Source organism: Marmota marmota, unplaced genomic scaffold, assembly GCF_001458135.2.
Source record: "Marmota marmota marmota unplaced genomic scaffold, marMar, whole genome shotgun sequence".
Classification (NCBI taxonomy): Eukaryota; Metazoa; Chordata; class Mammalia; order Rodentia; family Sciuridae; genus Marmota; species Marmota marmota.
Window position 1 is genome coordinate 4,194,541 of NW_025999900.1, and position 26,221 is coordinate 4,220,761.

At 49.1% G+C, this 26,221-nt stretch overlaps 1 protein-coding gene and 1 long non-coding RNA gene across 3 annotated transcripts; one reads left to right on the forward strand and one right to left on the reverse strand.

Annotated features, from left to right (window-relative positions):
• Positions 1-59: 59 nt before the first annotated feature.
• Positions 60-5,567, forward strand: LOC125615213. The gene is made up of 2 exons (XR_007345741.1): positions 60-197; positions 4,855-5,567. It is a non-coding gene; the product is annotated as an uncharacterized LOC125615213 (long non-coding RNA).
• Positions 1,126-26,215, reverse strand: Rab15 (RAB15, member RAS oncogene family). 2 transcript variants are annotated; one of them, XM_015490203.2, is made up of 7 exons: positions 26,055-26,215; positions 7,765-7,825; positions 6,901-6,961; positions 6,319-6,396; positions 5,212-5,301; positions 3,989-4,054; positions 1,126-3,817 (listed from the first exon to the last, which is right to left on the reverse strand). In XM_015490203.2, the coding sequence occupies exons 1-7, from the start codon at positions 26,176-26,178 to the stop codon at positions 3,659-3,661; spliced, it is 639 nt and encodes a 212-aa protein (XP_015345689.1). In that variant the 5' UTR covers positions 26,179-26,215; the 3' UTR covers positions 1,126-3,658. The 2 variants fall into 2 exon arrangements, with proteins under 2 accessions (XP_015345689.1, XP_048654469.1); XM_048798512.1 differs by lacking the exon at positions 6,319-6,396.
• Between the last annotated feature and the right edge of the window lie 6 nt (positions 26,216-26,221).

The following is a 26,221-nucleotide window of genomic DNA, read 5'->3' on the forward strand; positions in this document are numbered from 1 at the left end:
TCCTAGTTTTCTCAATTCTCATAATTGATGAAGACTGGTGAGACGTTCCTAAAATACTTCCGACCCCAGCTCTGCCTCATAGCAGCCCCACTTCTCAGAAGCTCATGACTTTGGGCCTGTACTTCAAATGTGTGATTTGCACAGCTTTCTGCAGGACACTGGTTATTCTGGAAGCAGCACTGGACAGAAAAGCTCAGGTGGGTGGTTCTCAATTCTGACTATAAATGAGATTTCTTCTTTCTAAATTGAAATGCCAAACCTTCACCACTACTACAGTGGTTTCCAGCCGTAATTCTACAAGTTACTTGGGGCCCTGTGGCAAATCCTTGAAGTTCTCCAAGCAGTTTCCTTATCTGTTGAGTGCGGATAAAGATAACCACACTCCCTCTCTCATATAGTGATTATTAGAAACAGAAGAACCAAGTATCACAGTGTTCTGTAAAGTACGGTTAAGATCTTAAGACTACTGATTGTCCTGCCCTCGCTCCTTTCTTTCTTCATCTTTCTATCCTTACCCCCATACATTCTCTAGCTCCTTAACCAAATCCATATCCCAAAGTGTTTATTATTATTATTTTTTTGGCAGTACTGAGGATTGAACCCAGGGCTTCATATATGCTAGGCAAGTGCTCTACCACTGAGCAACGTCAGCCTCCTTAACTACCTAGAGTCCTGAAGTTTCATGTCTGCCTCTCTCCCCTAAGATATCCAATTACAAATCTGAAAAATTACTCAATCCCTTCTCATGCCTTTGGGAAGACCTGTTCCTAATCCACTGAACAGATGAGAACTATACTGGCCTCAAAGACCCGTTTAGACTTGACTGGGATGTTCAGCTTCCTCTTCCCTCAGACATGGATGTTCAGTCCTCTCAATGACTGTGCTTCATCTTATTTCTTTCAGGGCAGGGGGCCTTTGCTTTGAGTTCCTCTACAGGTAGCACTAGAGAAGGCACACACACCAAAAAAAAAAAAAAAAAAAGGACAAAGTTCTCCATTTCACCATCATTTTCCTGCTGTTGCTTTAGAATTCTGAGGCCTCTTCTACCAGAGGCCTCCCCCTCCCAGGTTACCACCAGGGTCCCAGTGAAACCTCCTCCCAGGAACTCAAATAGCCAACCATACCTGTGGTTTGAAATATTCTTTATTTTGTAAACATCTGTGTTTAAAATAGATGAACCCTGCTCACAATTCATATAATGGACCCAAGACACAGTACACAAAGTTCACCCATCACAGGGAGATGGTGGGGCTCAGGAGCAGGTGGTGCCAGGGGCTGAGCTGTCTCAGGACAAAGTGGCAGAGGTACTGACCAAAAGACAGGCTGGGAAAGCCTGCTCAACATTCCTGGTCTAATGGCAGCCCAGACCACCTCCTGCACTAAAGTTTGGGGGCAAGGGGCCGACTCTGGTACCTGGGGAGCGCAGCTGCATCCTAAAATCCCAGCCCTCCTCTGCTCCCAGCCGTGACCCTGTGGAGAGAGCTCATCAGTCCATAGACTCCTGGGCCCATGTTCTCCCTTCTCAAACCCTTAGGATACAGTAAAAACAGAATCCCTCTTTCCTGAGGGGGTTAGGAGAGAGACGCTGGAACTCTGCCTGACTTGCAGAGGAAGTGACAACACTGGCTCACAGGTTGGAGCCAGTGCCTAATATAACTTCTCCTCTCTCTCATCCTTCCTGAGGATAGGCAGGGTTGGCATTACCACTCCCATGCCCAGGGTGCTGCTGCATAACTTGGTCCTTGAGGAAGCGCCCAGCCACTCATGGCTTCATCCTAAAGAACCAGCTCTCTGAACTTATAGCCAGTGATTTGTTCCCCTCTTCCTTCCACCGTGCTCACCTGTCCCCCATTCTGAAATCCTGAGCCACCCTCTCCCGCTAGCCATTTTTCCTGGTTTGGTAAGCCTAGAGAAAGTGCCCAGTGATTTTATTCCCACCTCCTTCTTCGAAGAGTAAGAAATAGGGCTCTTCTCTTCCACAGGTATGTGCCCTGGTTTTGGGTTCTTGGGGCTCAGTGCCCAGTTCTGTGCTTTGGCTCCAATCCTAGCATGTAGTACAGACTAGGAATGATCCTCTCACCTAGGCTTCTCCCACTCCAGAAAGGTCAGGAGGAACCCAAGCAGGGCTGGCAATTGACTTGTTCCCTCTTGAAAGGGAACAAGGACTCTTGGACTATTTGGGGGTTAAAGAAAATTCCTGAACACAGAACTCTGGAGACAGAAGTCCTTTTCCCTCCCCACAGTGCAACTGGCACACCCTCGAGCCTACATAGGAGCAAGGGTGCACTTTGACTCAGGCTGAAGAGAACAGTCCCAAGCATTCCTACCCAGGGCCTCCTTCCTTTCTTCCCATGAAACCTTTGCTTTTCTCCCACAAACTCTGGGACCCAGGAAAACCCTGACTGCTGAAGGCTGGGTTTAGTGAAAGAAGAGTGATGTGGTTACATCACCTCTCACCTCTGCCAAGAAGTATGGGGAAGTTCTCTTCTACCACAAGAGAGGTAAAGCAGGGCTGGGGACATGCTCAGTGGAAGAGTGCTAGCCTAGAGTGTGTGAGGCCCTGCTGCCACCACATCCCCTCTACTTTACAAAATGCTGACCCTGGCCTGCTTGCCCTTGCCCTGGCCCTGACCGCTAGGAGCCAGTCCTTCACTTGTGAGTGCTCCTCTTTCTGGACTGCACAGTTAGTTTGCCAGTGCTCTGGGCCCAGGGATCTCCTTGCCCCTGTGGTACCCTCAGGCCTTTAGACTCAGGGGCCCATGTGGTGAGAAGGTGTGTACACCCTGCATGGGAGGTAGAGACTTGAGGTGACTTTTTATCCCTGCAACCCCTCATCATTTTTTTCTCTCTGAAACACCTGCCTCTGAGCTCAGTTCCCACAGAGGCAGGTGGGCAGCTAAGCAAGGCCAGAGCTCAGGCAGGGGGAGCACAAAGAGGTAGGACAGCCAGCCCCAGACATGAGGACCACCAGTTGGTGTTTCCTTCCTACCTCCATGATCCACTTTCCCAGGTCACTGGGGAGGCAGGCCCATGGCACAAGAAGGGGCAGGGACAAGGAGGAGAGGAAGAAGCACCCTTGGCCTTTGGCCCACCCACAGAGCAGGTGGAGGTCCCCCATGGAGCAGAGGATGGAACATCCCTATGAGCCTGGGTCCACTCCCTTAGGCAGGGCTGGGAAGGAAGGAGCTGCTCTGGCAGCCACACAGGGACACACAGGCAAGAGTAGGAGGGGCTTTGAGAGGAAACACATTTGAGGGAAGGAGGTGAAGAGCGGGAAGAAAAGAGAAAAAGCAGAGAGGACCAAGATGCACTCAGAAAGAAGGAGCCTTTAAGCATTCTTGACTCCAGCCTCAGCCATTGTCCAGGGAGCTCTGGTGGTGGGACGGCGCTCAAAGCACACCATGGGGGTCACAGCAGGCCCATGGCTGGGGAAACAGGCTGAAGGATACCACTCCAGGGTAGAGGGGCTGAGGGCAGAGGCTGCTCAGAGATGCCAGCAGAGTTGCTCTCAGGGCCAGGCAGGGGAAGAGTAGCAGCTACTGATTTTTGACAGGGTCGTCAAATGAGAGGACAGCAGTAGGCAACGCCCAGGCTCCCCTGTCTGCCCACAGGCCTCTTGAGGGAAAGGGGTTTGTGTGGGGTGCCCCACACAGGACCCTCAGCACCAGCAGGTTTTTGAAGAGTTCGCTGGGCCCTCGGGTTTGCCCTCCTCCTCTTCCAGCTCTGCCAAGGCCAGCTCGTTACTGGCTCGTATCCGGAGACCATCCAGCTCCTTCCTGTGGGCCTGCAGCACCAGCTCTGTCAGACGCGTGAAAGACTGGGAAACCAAGGGGCATGGGTTAGCCAGCGTCTTCTCTTCCCGGCAACTCTGTAACTGCCCAAGGGGCCAGTCCTATCTTATCTTGGCTCCTGTCTCCACCTCCTCCTCTCACCTCCCCACTCTGCGGACTCAGCCAGAGGCAGGGCAGCTGCTGCCCAGTGGTCTCACCTCTTTAATATTGAGGTTGGTGCAGGCACTTGTTTCATAGAAGTCCATGCCGTACTCCTTAGCCAGCTGCAAGAGAAGGACATTTCTGAAAGAGAGTCAGTAAGGGAAGGGAGGCACCCACGCCACCTGGCATGTACACTCGCAGACCATGCTGTACAGTGACAATTTCTCAGAGCAGACCACTTCTCAGATGAGACTGGGCTCCTTCCAAGACACAGACTGGCACAGAATGGGGAAAGATGATTCACAAATATACCCCACTCCTCCAATACGCACGTACACCCCCAGTTCACACATCATACCTCAGGAAACAAAGATGCCAAAATGCAGTGGTAGTGCGGCATGTTAGCAAACACTATGGAGTGACTTTGGAGTGCAAGAGACCCAGATGAGGTTCACTGGGACTGCCACACAACAGCTGTAGGACCTTGGACAAGCTACTTATTCTCCCTAAGCCTCAGCTTCCTCTTCTGTTAAAGGAGAATGACAGTGTCCATGACCTAAAGTAATGGGTTGATTAAATGGGGTCATGCTCCTAAAAGCACTTATTGAGCACAGTGCCCTACATGTGGTGCTTGATAAATACTGTTATTCTCACAGGGTTACCTCTACTTCCACATTTTCAATGACTATGTATTTTTTTGTAACCAAAAAAATCAATTTTATTTTAAGGGCTAATGGAATGCTATTGACTGAAGAGGGAGAGAAAAACTCTCGAGGTCCTCAGAGTGGGTGGAGGACTCTTGTCTCATACTATCAGTCTTTCTTCCTGTTCTCTGGGAGGATGGTCTTCCTGCATGCTTGAACATTCCACACCTGACTGAGGGCCTTTCACTGCCTCACTTTCCTCCCTACTTCTTTCCCAGCACAAGGAGGACAGGAATCCGTTTCCTCACTGCAAAACATAGCTATGCCTGGATGTGATTCAAGAAGACATTAGCAACTTGAAATCCTTCCTCATCCCTAACAGGGATGCTCTGGTAAGTCCCTGTTTTGAGGAACTTGGACCTTGGACCTACAAGAGTTGGTGCCCAAGAGGTCTTTGTTTCTGGATGGACCCCAAATACTGTCCTGAAGGACAGAGAGCAGCCTCTCAAAGATGGCAACTCCCCAGGGCCTGAAGGTGCTGTGGAACATGTGAGAGGACCTGACAATGGTGAGTGCACTCCCAGTCCCCACTCCCAGGACTGGCCCTGGAGGTGCTACAGAAGGACTCCACCTACCTGCTGCCCTTGCTCTCTCCCCACCTGCCGTTTCTGCTCTTCATCAGCCTTGTTCCCTATAAGGATCTTCTGGACACCCTCTGGTGCATACTGGAGACAAAGGAGAAGCAGAATTGTCATTGAGAAATGCCCTTCCCTCCCATCTCCCCTGTCCCAGTCTACACTGACCTCTAAACCACCACCAAGGTTAAGAGCCCTAGGGACACGGTGAGGTGACCAGAGGCAAGTGTCAGGCTCTACCAAGTACAGGGGTCCCCCATTATCTGTGGTTTTGCTTTCCCAATTTCAGTTACCTATGGTCAACTATGGTCTAAAACTTAAATGGAAAATTCTAGAAATAAACAATGTGTGTTTAAGTGTTAAGTGACTTTTATTATAGTATAATTATTTTATTTTACTATGTTATTGTTAATCTCTTACTGTACCTAATTTATAAATTAAACTTTATCATAGGTATGTTTGTATAGGAGAAAAAAGGGTCTATACTATCTTTAGTTTCAGGCATCCACCGGGGTCTTAGAATGAGAGTCTTAGCAGATAAGGAGGAACTACTATACCTTGACTGACCCCAGAGTGTCCCAGAGGTGGCTTAGGATAGAAGACACTCTGGCTAATCCTAGTGTTTTGTTGGGTTGAAAAAATGGTACCTGAGTTGGAAAGGTCATACTTAAGACTGGCAGCCCCTGTTCAACAGATATAAGGAACTGGGACCCAGAGAGCTCAAATGGCTTGCCCAAGGCTCCCCAGCTATCGGCAGAGTCATGGCTCTGGTCTAGAAGCCCAGTCCTGTAATTGCACCCGGTCCTGAGATTTCAAGAAGGAATCTACTCCCAGGGCAGGTATGGAACTAACTTATTTCCAGGAGAGACACAGCATGGAGGTCTGGCAAGGAACAGAGCATGAGGGCATGGCCGCTTCAGCTTGCTCTGCATGACTCACCCACCCAGAGCTCTTCTTCCAGCCGGTAGAAGGCAGGGTTTAGGTTTCCTGGTAGCATTGACTCACCAGCCCCTTGAGAGCTTTGGCCCTTCCCATCTGGCCTGGCCCTTGCTTTACCTTCCCCTGAGGTGCCCTTTCCCCACCCGTCAGTGAGGTGGTGTTTCCTACCTCATCCACATCACTGACCCACTTCATGATGTGCTGGTAAGAGCGCTCACTGCTAATGTCGTAGACTAAAAATATTCCCTGAGAGAGAAAAAAAAAAGAGAGAGAGAGAGAGAAAAAGAGAGATGGGGGAGGGAGATTGCACACAGAAAGAGTGCAATCATGAAGCCAGATGGGGGAGGGGGGTCTTTACACATTGGGCCACTCTCCTTGCTTAGTATAATGAGGACCCCTCAGTATCTAGAAATGTCTCCTTCTCTCTCAGACCCCCCACAGCTGCCACTTCCTAGGACCATCACAGAACTCTCTAGGGTAGGAAGGCATCACATGCTTTGTCCTGGGTCTTTGGCCTAGGGTGGAGGGTGAAAGTTAGGGATGAGGGTAGGGGACCTACCAACAGTAAGTGCTCCATGAATAACTGAGAAATGACTGATCAGTGGGTCTCTGAAAGACTGCCCTAAGGTTCCCTCCTCTGAAGGCAATCCAAGGGGGTCAGTGACCAAAATAACCACAAACACCCCTCAAATACCCATAGTGAAAGTGGGGTGGCAGCTAAACCTCCACTACCTGAAAATGGTGGCTCACCTGGGCCCGTCGGTAGTACTGCTTTGTGATGGTCTGGTATCTCTCCTGGCCGGCTGTGTCCCTGCAGTAGAAAGCCAGTCCCTCAGAGCAGCAAGGACCGTGGGAGCAGATAGGGAGGGAGGAGCAAGAACTGGGAGACCCTGTGCCTTTGTAGGAAAAACTGGGGAGCTGCAAGGTGAAAAATCAGTGGTGCTTTGATCCCCAAAGGGGTCTGAGCACAACTGACTCTGCGATATGAGGTTAGCTCCTCTATACTGGCAATGACGAGGCCCACAGGCCTAGGACACTCCTGATAACTGTATCTGCACTGCACCAACTGAGCCTTGGACAACTCTAAAATTTGGCCATTATGGCCAGACTTGGTTGAATGGGAGGATGATGCTCCACCCCCGGTGCCCATGGGACCTCCAAAGGCAATGTCTTTACTTCTGGGATTAGGAGGTAGCTCCACCTGCAAAAGTAGTGCTCTCAAGACAATCAGGTGAGAGGGCCACAGCAGCCCCTGGTGGCTACTAGTGGCAACTGCATCAGGCAGTAAACCCAGGGTGGAGCCTTCTATCCTTCTGTCTTACCCAGTGTGACACAGCCTGAGGATAAAGCCTAATTCTACAATAAACCCACAACAGTTAGTTCACCAATTCCTTCTAATTCCTACCCTTTGGTGATTTGTTCATCTATTCCATGATGTTTGTTAAGCAAGCTAGTAGGTTAAGGCTCACTCTTGGGATGGACTTTTTGACTTCTCGCCTTCATAGAGGTGTCCAGTTATCCCAGACGAGGCCTAGGGATTGCCCATGACTGTGGTTTCTAAACAGCAGCCCAGGGTCTTCTCTGCCCAAGCCTGCCTGCTCCTACCCAACTCACCAAATCTGTATCCGCACTTTGATGCCATCAACCTCTATGGTCTTCATCTTAAAGTCAACACCTAGGGAGAGAAAGCAAGCCTGAAACTTAGGAAGGGCACCTGCTGAGAACAGATTAGGGAAGGTCCAAGGCCCTCACAGATGGAGGGATTTCCTTTTGGTTAAAGGTGGTAAGGAGATGACTCGAGGTAAGGGCCTCCTTAACCATAAATGGGCCCCAGGGAAGTGTCTAAGCTTTGAAGGGGGCTTCCCTTCCTCACCAGTTGAAAGTTGCCAGCAGTGGGCAACGGGGAGGCAGTGTGCAGACAGGGGAATCATGGCACATTCTAGTCACGTGTGAAGCCTTCATATTTATACTTCTAGAAAAAACATTCGTATTCACCCTTCCTGAAATCTGAATCTCTAGGAATAGCAATCTACCTTATTGGCCTGGATGTTTCTTTCTCTGCCTTAAGATAACCAGGAGGGGTTGTAGCACTGTTGTGATGAGGGTAAGGCACAGACCCTGGTCTTAGAACCCTCTGTGCACAAAGCCCTTGGCACCTTGCAGAAGCCCATTAGGGAGAGGACCTCCGTGCACCTGTTGTTGACCGACACATTAGAAGAAGCACAGGCTTCACAGTCGGGAGCCAGCTGGCTGGTCACTGGACTCGTGCTATACCTTGGGTATTTGATTCCCAGGCCCTCCCATTTTCTCCACAGTAAAAAGCTGGGACATGACAAACATCTGAGGGCTGCTGGGAAGACCCAGTGAGATACAGAGGCTGCCTGCATAACCCACTGCAGCTCTCAACATGGTGCCTGGCATGTAGTAGGTACACGAGTGACTAACAGATGGTATGACATGTTCTTGGAGGAGGCACAGGAAGCACAGAGTTCTCAGGCCCTTCTGCCCAAGGGCTTGAGGAACTAAGCTGCCCCAAGACACAGGAAGCACAGGGAATCTGGCAAATGGCCCAGGGCTGACACATATTTGGGGAAATCAGCACCACCCACAGCAGACAGGCTTGACTGTGGGTGCTGACAGATGAGGGGAGAAGTGTCGATCCCTGTGCCTCTTCCCCAACCCTGACTGTGCCCAGTGACTCTGAGAGCTGTGTCTAGTAAAGTAATTAACCTTAAATCTTCATGCATTCTTTGGAGACAAGTCAGGAGTGGGCATCATGAACCACAGTTTTGAGATGGGGAACATTGGAAAGGCAAGGTTGTGGGCTGTTCATTACCAGGTTGCCCATTCCAGAAGGACCCAAGGGTACCACCACTGCCGCCGCCGCCGCCTCCGCCTCCTCCTCCTCCTCCTCCTCACTAGTGCTTTGACAAATGGGAAAGCATCCCCTTATCCATCCCATCCCCGGCCTTCCACAAATACAGACAGATTAAATTCAGACTCTTCCCTCCTACCATCAGGACCAATCTCCTCTAATTAGAAGGGAGAAGAAGACTCAGAATGGACAACCTGCACTAAATCAAGTTGGTCAGACATGAATCATTTTTCGCCTGCCCAAGCTGATTCATATCTATTGAGCTGTACTTTTCCAAACAGGCAATGTCTGGCAGCCATTCTTCCCTGTGTGCAGAGAAAGAGGGATGAAGAGGAGGAGGATGAAAGGGAAGAGGGAGAGGGACATCTGGCCCTGGAGGGAGGCAGTAGCATGCTTACTCCCTCCCTAGACAGTTACCAGGAATTTGCTTCTCCCCAGTACCTGGCATAGAAGGGAATCAAGGGGACACGCAACAACAAATCCCACTGATATGAATAATGAGAATCCACCAGTAAAAAGGGATTCTTGTTGCTTGACAATAGAGTTGCTTCTTCATAGAAGAACCATATTTTTTTTAAAATAATAAACCTAGCTCATCCTCATACTAGCCAGATCAAGAACAATGCTTTATGCAAAGTGGTCACAAAGGCGGGGGTGGATAAGAGGTTAATTTCCATTATTCCACAGGCATTTATGAGAACTAACTATGTTATGTGCCCTGAACAGTGCTCACCATAGACAAAGCAGCAAAAAAAGGACCTATGGTTGGGCTGGGGTTGTCACTCAGTGGTAGAGTGCTTGCCTGACATATGTGAGGCCCTGGGTTCGATCCTCAGCACCAAATAAAATTAAATAAAGTAAAAAACCCATTGACAACTAATAAATATATTTTTTTGAAAAAGCACATATGGTTCCTGCCCTTACAGAGATTGAGAGAGAGGAAATGAGCCCAGAAAGGCAAATAATTAGCCCAAGGTTGGCACAGCATGTAGCAAAGATTCAAATGCAAATCTGTTTGAAGCCAGTGTCCTGACTACCTCTTGCACTATTTGTTGGGAGAAAGAGAGGAGAGTTAAGCATTAACTAGGAATGGAAACCTCAATAATGCTTCATTTCCTGTCTCCTGTTGGTCCTTGAGAAGGGATCTGCTGAGAGACCATCTTCCAATATTAGGGGAACTTTTTCCTTATGAAAGAAAAGGAGAGGGAGGGCAAGTTGGAAGCAGCTGCTAAGAGGTAGAACAGGTCCTGATGCAGCAATGCATACTTGTGGTCCCAGTGACTTGGGAAGCTGAAGCAGGAGGACCTCAAGTTCAAGGTCAGCCTCAGCAACTTAGGAAGACCCTGTCTCAAAAAATTAAAAAAAGCTGGGGATACAGCTCAGTAGTAGAGCACCCCTGAACTCAATCCCCAACACCAAAAAAAAAAAAAAAAAAAGNCCATCCCATCTCTCCAGACTTCCCTCTGTCATCTCTCTGCCCTCCTCAGGGAAGGGCCCTCTACCCTTTCCAAGGTTCATCTCTCAGCTGTCCTCATCATCTCCTTCTGGATGCCCATCGGTCCCTCTGTTGCCTCTTTGGTATCCATGGGAAGAAGGGGTTCTCCAGCTGCCTCTCTCCTGGTGTTTGCTCATTCTGGCTCCTCCAAGACAGCATTAAGATGCACACATTAAGGGGCTGGGGTTGTGGCTCAGAGGTAGAGCGCTCCGCCTAGCATGTGTGAGGCACTGGGTTCGATCCTCAGCACCACATAAAAATAAAATAGAGATATTGTATCCACCTATAACTAAAAAATATTAAAAAAAAAAGATTCACACATTAAGGTAGGAATTGTGGGGCTGGGGTTGTGGCTCAGTGGTAGAGCGCTTGCCTTGCATGTGTGAGGCACTGGGTTTGATCCTCAGCACCACATAAAAATAAAAATAAATAAATAAATAAATAAAGGTACTGTTTCCAACTACAACTAAAAAAAAAAAATATTTAAAAAAAAGGTAGGGATTGTGATAAAATAAAATGCAGATTTGGATTTAGCAGGTATGAGAAAAGGCCTGAGAAGTTACATTAGCTTCCAGATAAAGCTGAGGTTGCTGGTCCTAGGACAGTGGTTCTCAGAGTGTGTTGTCCTCAGATCTGAGCATCAGCACCATCCGTGACGTTAAAAAGACAAGTGCCCTCCCTGTTAAATGCAAGCCCTACCTCAAATCTACAGAAGCAGACCCTCTGGGGGTGGGATCCAGCAGTCTTTTTCAACAAACTTTCCAGGTGCTTCCCACACAGACTGACATCTGACACCTATACTTGGGCAAAAGCTTTGCACCCAAAGTGTCAAGCCAGGCACCCTGGGCATTCACTGTTTCTCAAATGTGCTTTGCAGATCCCCCAGCAGAATCAGAATCACCCCAGGAGATATTTCTTTTAAATGCAACTACCTTGACTTGCCTACACATACTGAATCATAATTTGAGAGAAATCCAGAAACCTGTATTTTTAACAGCACTGTGCATGTTGGGTGGGGGAAGGTCAGACAGAGGAAAATCCGAGAGCCGCAATAGAGTGAAAGAGACAACAATTGGCACTGGACTCAGAAAGACTTGAGTTCAAATCCTGTTTTGGACACTTGCTGTGTGACTGTGGACTAGTCTTATTTGTAGAATGAGAACACCTAAGAGCTGCCCCCAAAGGGCTGATGTGGGGTAGACAACAAAAACCTCACTCTGGTTCTCACTCCCACCTTCCCTGTGTTGAATAAAGGCTCCCTGAGGAGCAGGGAGGAAAGCAGAGAAAGGATTACTATTCTGCTACCCTTGCTAAACTAAGGATGAGTGGCACCAACCTCACCAGGGAGCTTTGAAGAAATAAAGATTCTCAGGGCTCCCCCAGACCTACCCCATCTTATGCACACTGAACCTCTATGTAGCCCATCTCTAGGCAGAACCATACCTGAGCCTCAAATATTTCTCTGTCCTGGGCTGGGGTTGTGGCTCAGTGGCAGAGAACTTGCCTAGCAGATGTGAGACATTGGGTTCAATCCTTAACACCACATAAAAAATGAACAGATAAAATAAAGGCATTCTATCCATTTACAACCACAAAATTTAAAAAACATTATATATGTGTGTGTGTGTGTGTGTGTGTGTGTATCCCCCCCGGCGGGGAGCTGGGGTTGTGGCTCAGTGGTAGAGTACTTGCCTAGCATGTGTGAGGCCCTGGGTTCGATCCTCAGTACCACATAAAAATAAATAAATAAAATAAAGATATTGTGTCCATCTACAACTAAAAAATAAGTATTTTTATATATATATATATGTTTTTTTTCTTGTCCTATACACATCCCTTAGCCACAAAGTCTCTGAAGTAGGCAGAGTGGGTATTGTGACCATAAGGCACGAAAGGGCCAACTTAAATCCCCATATCCTATAACTGAGCCAGAGCTGGTAAATGGGTCTCTTAAAACCTACCCATGATGCTCTTCACTCAACCAGTAGTTCCCAACCCTTAGGCTGAGGAATTACACTGCTTTATCATTCGCATCCACCATACCCCACATCTATTCTGATATTTTGAGATATTTAGAAGTGAGGCAGTGGGCACACATGACTGTCTCTACAAATGTCATACATTGAAACAATCCCCAGTGCAATGATGTGGGAGGGTAGGGCCACTGGGAGGTGATTAGCTCATGAGGGCAGAGTATGGGATTAGAGCCCTGAAAGAGGCCTGAGGGAGCATGTTATCCCCTCTGGCTGACTGCTATGGAGGACACAGGTAGAAGGTGCCATCTCTGTAGCAGAGAGTGAGCCCTCACCAGACTGCATCTGTTAAGCCCTTCATCTCAGACTTCCCAGGCTCCTAAACTGTGGACAGTACATTTCTATTGTTTATATAAAGTACCACTCTAAGGCACTTTGTTACAACAGCCCTGACTAAGATACTCACTATAACCTATTTTGGGGGGAACTCTTTGTTCCTCTGACTCTAGTAAGCCCAGATTCATCACCCTGTCAACCTCTAAGTCCCTATAAGACAGTGCACAAGTATGCAGAAACAAGCAAAGCCCTTATACACAGCTCCAGCAGAGGTTCTGGGAAACCTGGGAGCCCCAGGAAGAGGAAGTCAGGAAGAAGGGGGGCCCTCTCCCAATTGAGGGCCCAAAGCCCAGCGAACCACTTATCATTTTGTCCCAGAACACCTGATATGGCCATCATGATGTCTGCCATAGCCAGCGCCCTTTCCCTTTAAAACTGCTGAGTCCAAACCTCTGCTCAGGGAAACAGGGCTGGGTGGAGCTTGTCCTCTGTGGAGAAGCAGCTCCTGACTGGCCCATCAACAGTCTTGCTGGACCCACAAAATGACCAGGCCAATGAGGGCAAGGGAGCTCAGCTAAGCCTGTCAAACCTGCTCCCTCCAGGCCAGAAGCAGTAGTACATGCCTGTCGTCCCCACTACCTGGGAGACTGAGAAAGAAGCATCACTTGAGCCCAGGGGTTTGAGACCAGCCTGGGCAACAGGTGATACCTTGTCTCAAAAAGAAAAGAGGAGGGCTGGCATTGTAGCTCAGCGGTAGATCATTCACCTAGCACCTGAGAGACCCTGGGTTCGATCCCTAGCACCACATAAAAATAAATAAATAAGATAAAGGTATTGTGTCCAACAACAACTAAAAAAATTAAAAAAAAAAAGAAAAGAAAAGAGGAAAGGGAAGGGGAGGGGAGAATAGGGCAGGGGAAGAAAGCTTCCTCCAGACTCGGCAGAACTAGAGGCTAGCTGGGTCACAACCAGAGGAGCCTGAGGCAAACAGATGCGTAGAGACAAGCAGAGACGCCGAAAAATGACAAGCGTGCTGGCAAGAGATGGCACTGGCCAGGCGCGGTGGTTCATGCCTGTGATCCCAGAGGCTCAGGAGGCTGAAGCAGGAGGATTAGAAGCTCAAAAGCCAGCCTCAGTAACTTAGTGAGGCCCTAAGAGTCTCAGCGAGACTCTTAACTCAAAATTTAAAAAAAATAAATAAAAAGGGCTGGAGATGTGGCCCAGTGGTTAAGTGCCCCTGGGTTCATCCCTGGTACTAGAAAAATAAATAAATAAATAAATAAATAGAACTGGTGCTGAGGCTGCTGGATCCTAGCACTGCAATCAGTCCATACCAGACCCCAAGTTCAGCTACTGGTTGTCCTCACAGCATATGCCCTTTCCTCAATGATACCTGAGAGCACCTCACTGCCTGAAGCTTCAAAGCTTGTGACGGTGCCATTGCTGCCTAACGGTTCCCCAGGATGACAGGTGTGATGCTTCAACCACCGAGCAGGGAGAAGACTTCTAAAACAATATTCCCTTGCTCTCCTGCTGCCTACTATTTTTTGTCTTCTAATCCCAACTAGACATAAAGCATCTAAAGACCAGAGAGTATTCTTTGTGTTTGACCAAGTTTTGTTTGTTTGCTTTTTTTTTTTTCTTTTAAATCTCTGCCCCTGTGCAACACAGTACCAGGGACAGACATCCCTTCAGAATCCCCCTGCACCAAAGAGCATAAGAAGGGACAGGTGCCTACACCTGCAGAGCAGAGACGGTTTCCTCCCATCAGAGCATCTCACAAACACTGACAAGAAAAACTCCTGAGTTAAGTGACAGTACGGGAGGCTGGGGATATAGCTCAGTTGGTAGAGTGCTTGCCTCACACGTACAAGGCCCTGGGTTCAATCCCCAGCACCACACACACACACACACACACATACACACACACACAAAAAGTGACAGTATGGGGTCCTGATGCAGCTGTGGACAGTGCCCTCACAACAGACTGTGGCCTGAGGCGGTTCTAGGTTTCTTGCTCTTCCTGCTATGCCTTGGCCTCTGCCCCCACAGCAGCAACCCCTAGTGCCTGCCGGGCCACAACCAAAGTCCTGGAGCACAGTGACAGCACTACTATGAGAAAACTGGGAGGACAGGCAAGGTCCTCCTCAGGGTGCTAGGGCAGGACACTAGGGCTGGACCAGAACCCTTGTGTGAGATTAGTGCCCTCATGAAAAAGGCCTGAGGGAGTGTGTTAACCCTTCTGCTTCTGCTTCTGCCATGGGAGGACACAGCTTGAAGATGACATCTTTGTAACAGAAAGCAAGCCCGCCTTCTCCAGACACCAAATCTGCCAACACCCTGATCTTGGACTTCCTGGCCTCCCAAACTGTGAGGGGAGACAGGCTGGCACTCCTGTGGCTCTCAGGATTATCTTGCCCTGGGTAGGCAAACAGAAGAGCTTACTGCCTCCCGAGGCCAGCAGTGGACATGCTGGAGAGACAGCGGAAAGAAGGCCACAGGGTACATCCCCTGAACAAACACTCCTTCCAGTCACAGTCTGCCTCCAAAGAAAGCCCTGGAAACAGGCGGGAAGTGCGACAGGACAAACAGAGCAGCACGGCCATTAACAGACGGGAGTATGGTTCCAATGCCGCCTTGTCACTGCCCATGTGGTCTCGGAACACCAGAGAGCCTCTTGGCCTGGGCTTTCTCACCTGTTAAGTGTGGGTGGCAATGCTGATGTCATAGTATTTCTGTGTGGATGATGAGATAGAACAGAAAACCCATTACAGGATCTGCTACCCAGAGCTTTGTAAAGTGTGACGCTGATGTCCCTACCTATCTCCCCTACAGAAGTCTGAGACTGTCATACCCGCAGTCATACCCTGGGGGACGGAAAGAGCTCTGGGAGATAGAAGTGGGCTCCTGCTAGGGAAAGGAGGGAGGGCAGGGTGGGGCAGAGAGGTGAGGCAAAGAACGTTTCAACTAAAAATGTGGAATGTTTCAACAGAGAGAAAATGCCACCCACTGTGGACCTCAGACAGCTCCCAGAGCCTGGCTCCAACCTAAATCCTGGCAAAGCTGGGGTGGCCCTATTAGCAGGCCGGCGCTGGTCTCCCTCAGGCCAGCACCTCAAGGGTTAATGTTGGGTGCCAGCTTGCCTGCCCACCAAGTGCCACACGCTTTAGTGGAAACAGGGCTGACTCTGGTGCCAAATGTTATCAACATGATCAACCGTGGCCCAAAGGACCCGAAGTGTGACCTGAGCCTTTACATTAGCAATGAGACTCCTCAACAAGGAACAATTTAATACACCTGAAACCCAAGGCAGACACCTAATCTTTGGGGCCATGCTGGCTCCAGTTACTAAGCACCAGTCCCAGAAATGCCCCCAGCTCCTCCCCCTGCAGGAATCTAGCATGTGATGGACATGTGGAGCTCCCTCAGGGCTATGGCAGGAGGTCACCTCCAAAGGGATCACCCCGAGAAACCCCTCCCCAAAACAAGCTTTAGGAAAAGGCAGAGCCTGGAGGGAGGTGGCTGCCCGACTCTGCCATCCCAAACAAGGCATGACAGTGATTCCCATTTCAAAACCCCTCTCACCTAAACATTATGCAGGAGACCAATAATGCCATTTTCCCCCTAATGGACATGGGAAGGGGAGAATAGGAAAGAGTACAGAGAGAGAAGAGAAAAGCCAGGGACAGGATTCAAGACAAAGGATCCTGACACATCTCGACCCCTCACAGCAACTAGGGGGTGGGGACATTTTTTCCCAAACCTGCTACTTGCTGCTTTCTACCTTCTATCTGGTAACTCTTAGCTTGTTTTTTTTTTTTTTTTTTTTTTTTGCAGGACTGCATGCTGCCTGACTTCCTCCTCTGTGAACTGCAGACTGGCTGTCCCTCATATTGGCTTTGTCCTGGGGAAAGGTAGACACCGGCTCTCAGAACAAATGCATTAGTCAGTGTGCACCATCTTGTTCTGGCAGTGACAGGAAGTAGAAATATAAGTGGCCCTGCGCTTGAGGGACAGAATCCTGATCCTCTAACTCACTTGAAAGTCATGTTTTAATCTCAAGAGTGATGAGATCAGGGGCTAGGGCTGTGGCTCAGTAGTAGAGGGCAAGCACGAGGCACTGGGTTCAATCCTCAGCACCACATGAATGTAAAATAAAGATACTGTGTCCACCTAAAACTTAAGAATAAATATTTTTTTAAAAAAAAGAGTGCTGAGATCAAAGGTTCTGATTCAGATGTCTATTCACAAGAAATTCTGGAGATTTCAGAAGGATATTCTATGTCTTAAAAGGGTCAGTCTCTGGAAGCCCAGGACCCAGGACCCAGACTGTTATCACACAGTGGGATTTCCCAATCGGACACTCACCCTGGTGAGTCTGGAGGGAATGAATGGCTCAGGGATTGAGCTGAGAAGCTCCTTACCCCAGAGCACCCTGGCTGATGAGCTGGTCCTGGCGTGGTCACTTAGGCAGCCACGTTGAACTGATAGGCATCATCTGTCACTAGCAGTGACCCCAACTGACAAGCAGCACTGACCTTAGTCTAAGACATCAAGCCCTCATCTTTGCACACACCAGAGTACCCCACTCACACAGGTGCCACGAGAACCACCCTCTCCCTCCTTGTTATGAGCTTCCCCTTAGGGCATGTGTCAGAGCAGAAGAGGTTGAAAATTACTGGGAAAAAAATTCCCCCCTTGCAGAAGTCTCCCCTGTCCTCTCATGTCCCCAAACACATGCCTGGTGTTGTCATGGGTCCCAAGAAACCAATACTACCATGACTTTCCTCCGGGAGGAGCAAAAGTCTTCTAGGGAGATGTATTAATTCATTCACTCATTCAATTAGTAAGTACTTACTATGTGCCAGAAACCCCAAGACAAGCAGCAGACAACACAGAACACAACCTTGTCATCAGGGAGCTTCCATTCTTGTGGGAGTGGACAGATAAGTAACATTTATTTATTTATTTTATTTATACCAGGGATTGAATCCAGAGGCACTTAACCACTGAGCCATATCCCAGCCCTTTTTAAATATTTTGTTTTGAGACAGGGTCTCCCTAAGTTGTCTAAGGCCTTGCTAAGTTGTTAAGGCTGGCTTTGAACTTGCAATCCTCCTGCCTCAGCCTCCAAAGCTGCTGGGATTACAGTTGTGCACCACCACACCTGGCTAGTAACTTATTTTTATTACTACATCATGGATGGGAATGATAAGGGCTAAGAGGCAAAAGGATAATAGAGCAGACAGCAAGGATAGTGTGCAAGCTACCTTAAGAAAAAATATTTTAAAAGAAGTGACATCAGAGCTGAGGCTTGAGTGACAAGAAAGTACTCAGCAGGGAGAAGATCTGAAGGACTGAGGGCCCAGACAAAGGAAGCAGCAAGTATCTTCAGGCACTTTCAGTCAAACTTATAGTTCTCAGGAAAGAAAAGCAAGAGGGACCAACATTATCCTTCCCTGTTACAAAAGGAGAAATCACAGTAAGGCCCTAGCATTTTCTCAGATCTCATGGGGACCCTCATATTTGTACATGGGCATATGCACACAGACACTCATCTATCCATCCGTGGACACTTGTGTGGAGGCTGTAACACGAAGGACGCACCAAGAAACATCTGAGAGCAAGACCAACTTTGGAACTCCTCATCCCCGTGCCCTGACAGCTCTCTAGCTGCATTGTGGAGCACGTGGGTAAGGCTTCTCCATTCTGCACACAGTGGGTATAAAATCAGCACTCAGGAAATGGGGCTTCCTTTCTCTTGCTCTTCCCACTGCCTTGGACACATACCTCCATGCAGCCTCTGTGACAAGTGGGGTGTGCTCCAGCTATGCTGTGCCACTCCCATGTACCAGACCCAAGGACCCGGGCATCACCTCTTTTGAGCCTGCTGGTGGGTGCTCAGTGGGCACTGCTGAGGCAGTCAAGATGTGCTGGGCTACTAACCACTCACTCCTCCAGCCTCCTTCTCGGCCTGTTTCTCAGTTCAGAGAAGAAAAGACTTGGAGCCTCCAGAAGAAACACCTTGGATAGGACAGTATCTCCAGATCATTTGCCCCACTCATAGCCAGCAAAGGGAACTTCCAGCAGGTACCTACCTGAACTGAAGCTGGCATGACCATGGTGTGGCCATTACTAGCTGGCCTCAGCCAGGCTGGAGAGCAATAGTCCCAATCTAGAAGTGTTTTCCACAGCAGTTCCTCCTGGGAAAAAGATATGTACCTCCCCTGATCCGTGTCCCCAACTAAGTCTTCAAGACCCCATTCAAATGTCACTTCCTCTGTGAAGTTTTATCGACCTCCCCTGGGGGGATTTTTCACTCCTCTAAAATTTATTTTGCATAATATTCTGGCTGTTTGGAAGCCTGACTCCCCAGCTACACTGTGAGTCCACAGAATGCAAAGCAGCATCTTATTCATTTCATATTCTCATTGCCTGGTGGAAGGCAAATCATTAAATATTACTCAACAAAGTTAAATATGTGCAATAAAAAAATGAATGAGTATCCATGAGTGAATGAATGAAGTCACTACATGACAGCAGAAAAGAGCAGCAAAGAGAAAATTTTAATCAGGGAAAAGAGATCAGGGAATGACCCATGTTTCAAAGCTAACTATTGGCCTGTCTATAGATCATGGTGTCCCGGTCACTCAGTTCTCTTTAAATCCACATCAAAATGGCAATAGGAGAGCAACACTCAGATCCTATACTCGGAGGTCTCCTACCTGGACTCCTCAGTCACAGGCCTCTAACTCTCTTCAGGGGTGTGTGTAAATGAAGCAGAGCCCTAACATGAGGTGGGGGAGACATGCCCACTCCCCTTTGACTGGCAGGGGAGGCGTTCTACTTGGCAACCTGTGGAAGGGACTTCTGGGATGAAAAACATGCCCAAAGTCACTTTGGAGAAAATGGAGGAGAGAAGATGGCTCAGGTTTGGGTCACCTTACATACAAGATGGGACTCACTAGTTCTCTAGGGTCCTCAGCTTTCCTAGTTACAAAATAGGGTGGATGATTAGACCTATCCTTCGGAGTAGAAGGAATTAAATGTCTAGAAAGCCCTGTGACCCCTTGACAAAGCTCACTGACCAGGCAGAAGAGCCAAGGAGAGGTCAGAGTCCTGTACAGAAAACTGGCAGTTTTACAGGGAAAAAAGCACGAATATTAGATTACAGAAAAGACACTCTGAGAAGAGCTGGCAATCAGAGTAGAAGGGTAATGACCAAATATCGACTTTCATGTTATAAAGCTCATCACCAATCTGTCTGGGGGAGGGGAGGAAGAGGAGGGAAGAGCAGAAACCAAGGAATGCAGGCAGGCAAGAGCGAACGGGGTGCTCAAATCTGTGGGTGAATCTGCAGATCTGCAAATGTGGCACAGATCAGCCAAAACCTTCTGCAGGTTTCAGATGTGTTCATTCTCAGGGACCATGTCCTTGGGGAGAGGGATGGGAGGCTGGGTCTGTGCCTGTGTCATAAGGAGGAATGAAGGAGCAGAGGCCTAGGCAGAGCAACATCTAGCAAAGGCCCCAGCCTTGAAGCAGAGATGCCCCCATCCTCCCAGGCCACCCTTCTCCTCTCCACCTCCTCACCCACTCACTCTTCCTTCCAAGACCCTGGCACTGCATGGGCCAGGGGGGCTTGGAACGAACACAGAGCCTACTCACATGCTCCCCTGGAATGGAAGACAACTCCTTGATCTCTGTTTTGTTCACCACTGTATCCTCAGCTCCTAGCATGGTGCCTAGCACATAGGAGGTGTAGGGTAAGTAGTGCCTAAATGATTCCATGAGTGATGGACAGGAAGACCTCACAGCACATGATTGACAGTTTATTCATCACCACAACATTCTTCTGCACTAGCAACAATTGTAACTATGAAGATGGTGGCAGCTACCATTTTACTGAGGACTCTGCCAAGTGCTTTGTATCCATTAGCTTCTGTAATCTTCCCAATAATCATTAAGAAAAAGATTGTCTTACCATCTTCAATTTAGAGATGCAGAACTAAGTACGAGGATGTTAAATAAGTGCCTGAAGGTCACAGAGCCAAAAAGGCCACAGAGAATGTGCATGTCTGACCAGACTCTTTCCATCCTACTCACTATTTCTTCGCTTCCCATCCTTTCTACAGGGCAGGAGCACAGGGTAGGAAGACACAGGTCTCCGGCTGCCTAAGGGCTACTAAGACCAGAAGGCCCAGCTCCTCACTCTAGAAATCTACAAATCCCAGGGCTACAGATACCAAGCATTCACCCCAAATTCTGTTGGGTCACTCAATTCCAGGTCCAGATCTAGGCCCCCTGGTCCTTTCCTACCCCAGTCAACACAAGCGCCTGTCACAGGCAGAGCCAGTTCCAGCAGAACTTCCTGAGAAAGATGAAAGTACCACAGAAAACCCATCCCAAGCAAGCAGCCTCAAGCCATGGCCCAACCGGTCCAACCGGATCATCATAGGCCATAGCTTTCCTCCTCACTCAATAGAGGTGCTGCCTGAGGGTGGCTTTTCAAATGAAAGATCCAGAGGCCAGGTGGCAAGGATGGCAGGGAGAAAATCAGCTCCTGGGCAGTTACTTGGATTTACATCCCACTCCTGGCACCTTGCAGAAAGGCCATCAAACTTCTCCAGAACATAGACATCCACATATGACTCTGTGCCTGGGCAAACAGCACCAGCTCCATGAGACCCTTTCAGAAGTGGCCAGTTTGATGGGTTTGAGCTACTCCCCACTTCTGGAGGGAAACCAGAGCAGGTGATTGTATAGGCTAGTGCTGGTACCATCAGAGGGAGTGGGAGGAGGAAGGGGAAGGAGCTGGTTGAGAGGTTCCTTCAAGCCCTGACACCAGCACAGCCCTTGACTGGTCCCCCTGCTTCAAGTCTTAAATCCTCTTCCAACCAATGTTGTTGAGTACCCTGCTCAAAACCCTTTCCTACCATTGCTAGGTTCAAGTCCCACCTGCTCAGCCAGGCCCCTGATGCCCTCTGCCAACCAGGTCTGATACTCTTTCATTAATGATCTACGAGGGTTAAATGTTGCCTTCCCTGTACTAGGGCCTATGAAAACAAAGAAGGATAAGATGTGTCTTACCCCTGAGACACTTCTAGTTTGGGAGACAGAAAGAAGAATGTTCTCGCACTCCTCCATAAACTCCCTCTGCAGCAGCCAGACTGCGGGAGTCCTAGTCCCATGGACACCCACTCATTTCACACCTCTGTTATCTCTGCTCACTGTGCTCCATCTGCTCCCTTCCCTGCAGGCACTCACTGCATTCCCTGCTAGTTGGAATCCAGGGTCTCTTCTTCTCTAACCTCAGAGAGCAAAAGCACGCTCTGGGGCCATTGCCATTACTGGCTGCCTCATGACACATCCTACATGGATAATAACTGTGTGACCTTCGTCAAGAGTAGCAGTAATGAAGGCTGAGGTTGTGGCTCAGTGGTAGAGCGCTTGCCTTGCATGTGTGAGGCACTGGGTTCAATTCTCAGCACCACATATAAATAAATAAAATAAAATAAAAGAGTAGCAGTAATAATTATAATCAAGCCCTTACATTTGAAGAATGCTTTTCCAAGTACTTTCAGATATTTCATCTCATGTTGGCAACAGCTCTTTTTTACCTATATCTTGCTTCTCCAACTAGATTATACACTTCTGTGGGCAGAAAAAGGTGGAGTGCAATATGTCTCTGAAATGCCTCACACGTGTTTGGTAGGAATGTTCAATTACTTTACCTGATGAGACAGACCTGTCAGGAACTAGTTGCAGGCAGATATTAAGGCTCTGACCTCCTCTGCACCGCTCTGGGAGCACAGCTACATAGAAAGGGAATGCCCAAGGCACAGATCCAGCACAGGGCCACCTGTCCACCCACTGGCCAGAAAAACGAGGATGGGAGACGGGACAGTCAGTGCCTCAGTCTACAAGGGAGGTCTCCTCCCTGTGCCCCAGCAGGCTTTTTTATGGAATGTCACAAGCTCTTATAGTAAATACACAACAAATTACAAAAGAGCCAGCCAAGAATCTGAACTCTATCTTGGCAATAATTGGGGAACTGTCTTGTTTTCCCCATTTACTGAAGCGGGGTTCGGGAAAACCCTTGGGAAAGGTGCCTAGATCAACGTCCAGCACAGTGAAAGAATGTATCTGGGCAGTTTGAGAGCAGCGATGTTTATTCATCTTGGAACCTCTGGAGACTAGCATACAAGGTGTGCACGCTTTTTGTGTGAGCAGATAAATGAATGACCATGACCTGGTAGTTCCTATTTCTTTGGCTCCTCCATTTGCTTCCTGGCTACCCCTTCCTTGGGAACCTTCCAAATCACCTAAAGAAAAAGCTTTTCTTGACCATCCAATCCAACTCTTTTCCTTCAGTGTTAGTTAATGCTGAAAAACACAATCAAGATGAGGGGGAATTACAAGCCATTAGTAAGCTTTAAGAAAACATCTTATTAATAAGAAACCCAGTGGAGCAGATTTTAAAAGGCTATAGGAAGAAAGGCAGGTTTCTTTCTCTTCCAGGGAATCTAAACTCCAAAAAAGTCCTCTGCATCCCATGGAAAGGGGGACCAGCCACGAGAAGCAGAGGAAAAACTTTGGAAACAGGTTTTAGGCCAATATATATGAAGGGCATTGGAGGGAGAGGGTGCTGTGGAGACACCCCACCTATTTTATTGACTCATCTCTGCCCCCAAAGTGATACATTTCAGGTTTCTGAGGAAGTCCCTAGACCTACCTAGCATTCCCCTATTAGCAGTAAGAAGGAATCTAAGAAAGGAGATTGTTGCTCCCTGCAACAAGGGTACGTGGGAGACAGGCAGGACCAGCCTGTCGTCTCCGAGGGGCTGAGCGAGAGGGTAAGGGTCGTGGCCCAGTCCCCACCCCAAGACTGGGGAGAAACCACACTGAGCCGGGAGTTGTGTCAGTGGTGAAGGCACAACAGATCTCAGCTTTACTGTGTCAGGGACAAGGTTATATAGTGATAGAAGGAGGGAGTAAGAAGAGAAAGTAGCGAGAACCAATAGGGGGCAGTTACGTTACTATCACTAGGGGCCTAGACAGATTTCAGGTTAAACCATTAGGCAGGGCTAAGGTCAAAAACCCGCATGCGCCAATCCAGCCAGGTCATCGAAGTGCTCTAGAAGAGCCCATGAGGCCACTCAGCCAACACCCAATAATGGCCGCGGTCCCAAAGGAGGTAAAAGTTTCCAACAGGAGATGACAAGGTGAAGGGACAAGAAGGGATGGTGATCAGATATATGGGGCACGGGGTGATTCACTTTAAGAAAGCATACTGTAACATTTTATAAACAAGGGTTCCCTCATTTATCTGCTGAGAGGGTAAATGAGGGAAACTAGGGGAGGCTAACTCCTCACAACATAAGCAGTAGTCCTAAGAGCTTCTGAAATGAAGGGGATGTGTGAAGCCCTCAAAGGGAAAAGTTCAGGTGACTCCTAGGACTTGGAATGTGGCCAGGACACCAGGGTGCAAATGGCTGTTCCTCAGGCAAAAGTCAGGTAACCTGCTGCCCTTTGCCCCAAGCCTGCATCCTGTCCTCATACCCTATCTGGTTCCTCAGCCACTCCCTGGCTCACTCCCATGCTTTGCCCCACACCTGTCTCTTCTCTGAGCTCTCTCCTGGCCAAGGCTTGGTGTCTGTAACCATCTCTCTGAAATGTCTTTCATCCACATAGTGGCCCAGCCCAAACTCCTATATCTCCTAGGAGTTAGCCTTACAGCATCCCTGAAGAATATGGATGGATTCTGTCCCCAAACCTAAGTCCCATGAAGATTGTGAAGCAAAGAGAGACCCTAAGAGCTCAATCCTAATTAACAACAGTAATAACAGTCAGCATCTAGCCAGCTCCCCCATGTATCAGACTTTGTACTGAGTGCTTTACAAACATTATCTTGATTGATCTATTATTACATCCATTCTACAGATGAAAAACTAAAGCTCAGAAGCTTAAGTGAGAGTCAAGGTCATGTTGCCCCAAAGGGAGATCTCCAGGTATGTGTGATCTCCAGGTATGTGTGAAACAATACCTGTCTCTTAACCACCAGGCTCTGTTCCTCCTGGCTGCATCTAACTGCTCCCTCTTCTCTCTTAGCAAGGAGTGTGTGTTGAGGGGAAGCAGGGAGAGGTATCCTCCAGAGGAAGCTAAAAGCTGGAGTCCTCCCATAAGGCAGCAGGGGCTTCTAGGACAGCATACCAACTGGATGACCAGCCAGCCCACAGGAGTTTCCTTTCAGGGGCCTAGGCAGTGAGGAGGCTACTCCAGGTTTAACCAAGCATAAAACCTGTTAGGTATGAGTGGAATCCCCTCAATTCAGACCTCCCAGAGGAGGAGGCCCTTCAGAACCCATAAGGGAGAGGCTCTCTCTGAGGAGAGGCCTCAGAACCACTCCCAGAAAATAGGTGACCCTCTCACAACACTGCCCAGGATGCCACCAGGCCTTGTCCCTTTAATCACAGGCTCCTGGTACGGATGGATCAGAAATAGAGATGGATTAGAGATAGAGTCAAGGTGGGTCCTGCCTGCCTTCTGATCCCCCCAGGTCTGCAGCAACATTCCTGACCTTCCTCCACCCTCCTCAGCCTCCTTCAAAACATACTTTAGCCAGCTGGTTCCTCCCTTTCTCAAGCTCTGGGGCTTCTCATCAGTGCCCTCCTCCAGGTGTCGCACCTTGAGGCTTACCTTCACTACCAGTCCCCTGGTAACTCAATCCCTTTGACCCCTCCCTTCCTCCTGTCTTCCCCATCCTGGCTCCACATTGGCTCACCCCTGAACTGAAGGTAGCTTTATGACTGGCTCCCCACTCTGACCCCTTTTCCTGAGCACAAGCTTTACTTCCCCTCCCCCTCTTGACTTGGGGCTGTAAGGATGTCATTTTACTGGCTATGATTCTCACTGCCCCATTTCGGGGTACCCTAGCCTACACCCTCCCCCGTTTTACTGGCTTGGATGGGGAGGTTCTCAGCTAGAGGCCAGAGATCTCACCCCTCAGCCCCTGGCAGGCAGTAGGACCCCCTCACCTGCAGGAACCGAGGGTCTGGTCCCCTGCAGGTGGCCCGCTCACCCGGGGGTTTATTCCCTCATCCTGGCCTCGCGCGCCACAGCCTCTAGCCTCTAGGGGCAGATAACCCCTCTCAGCCTGGGGAAGGGGAGACAGGGGAAGGGGCCGCGGGGCAGAGAGGGTGGGGCGCCCTGGGCCACCGCCCCTTACCGATGGTGGAGATGTGCGAGGAGTGGAACTCGTTGTCGGTGAAGCGGCACAGCAGGCAGGTCTTGCCCACCCCGGAGTCTCCGATCAGCAGCAGCCGGAACAGCACATCGTACTGCTTCGCCATGGTTAGGGCCCGAGGGGACCAGGGGCTGCGGGCGGCGGTGGAC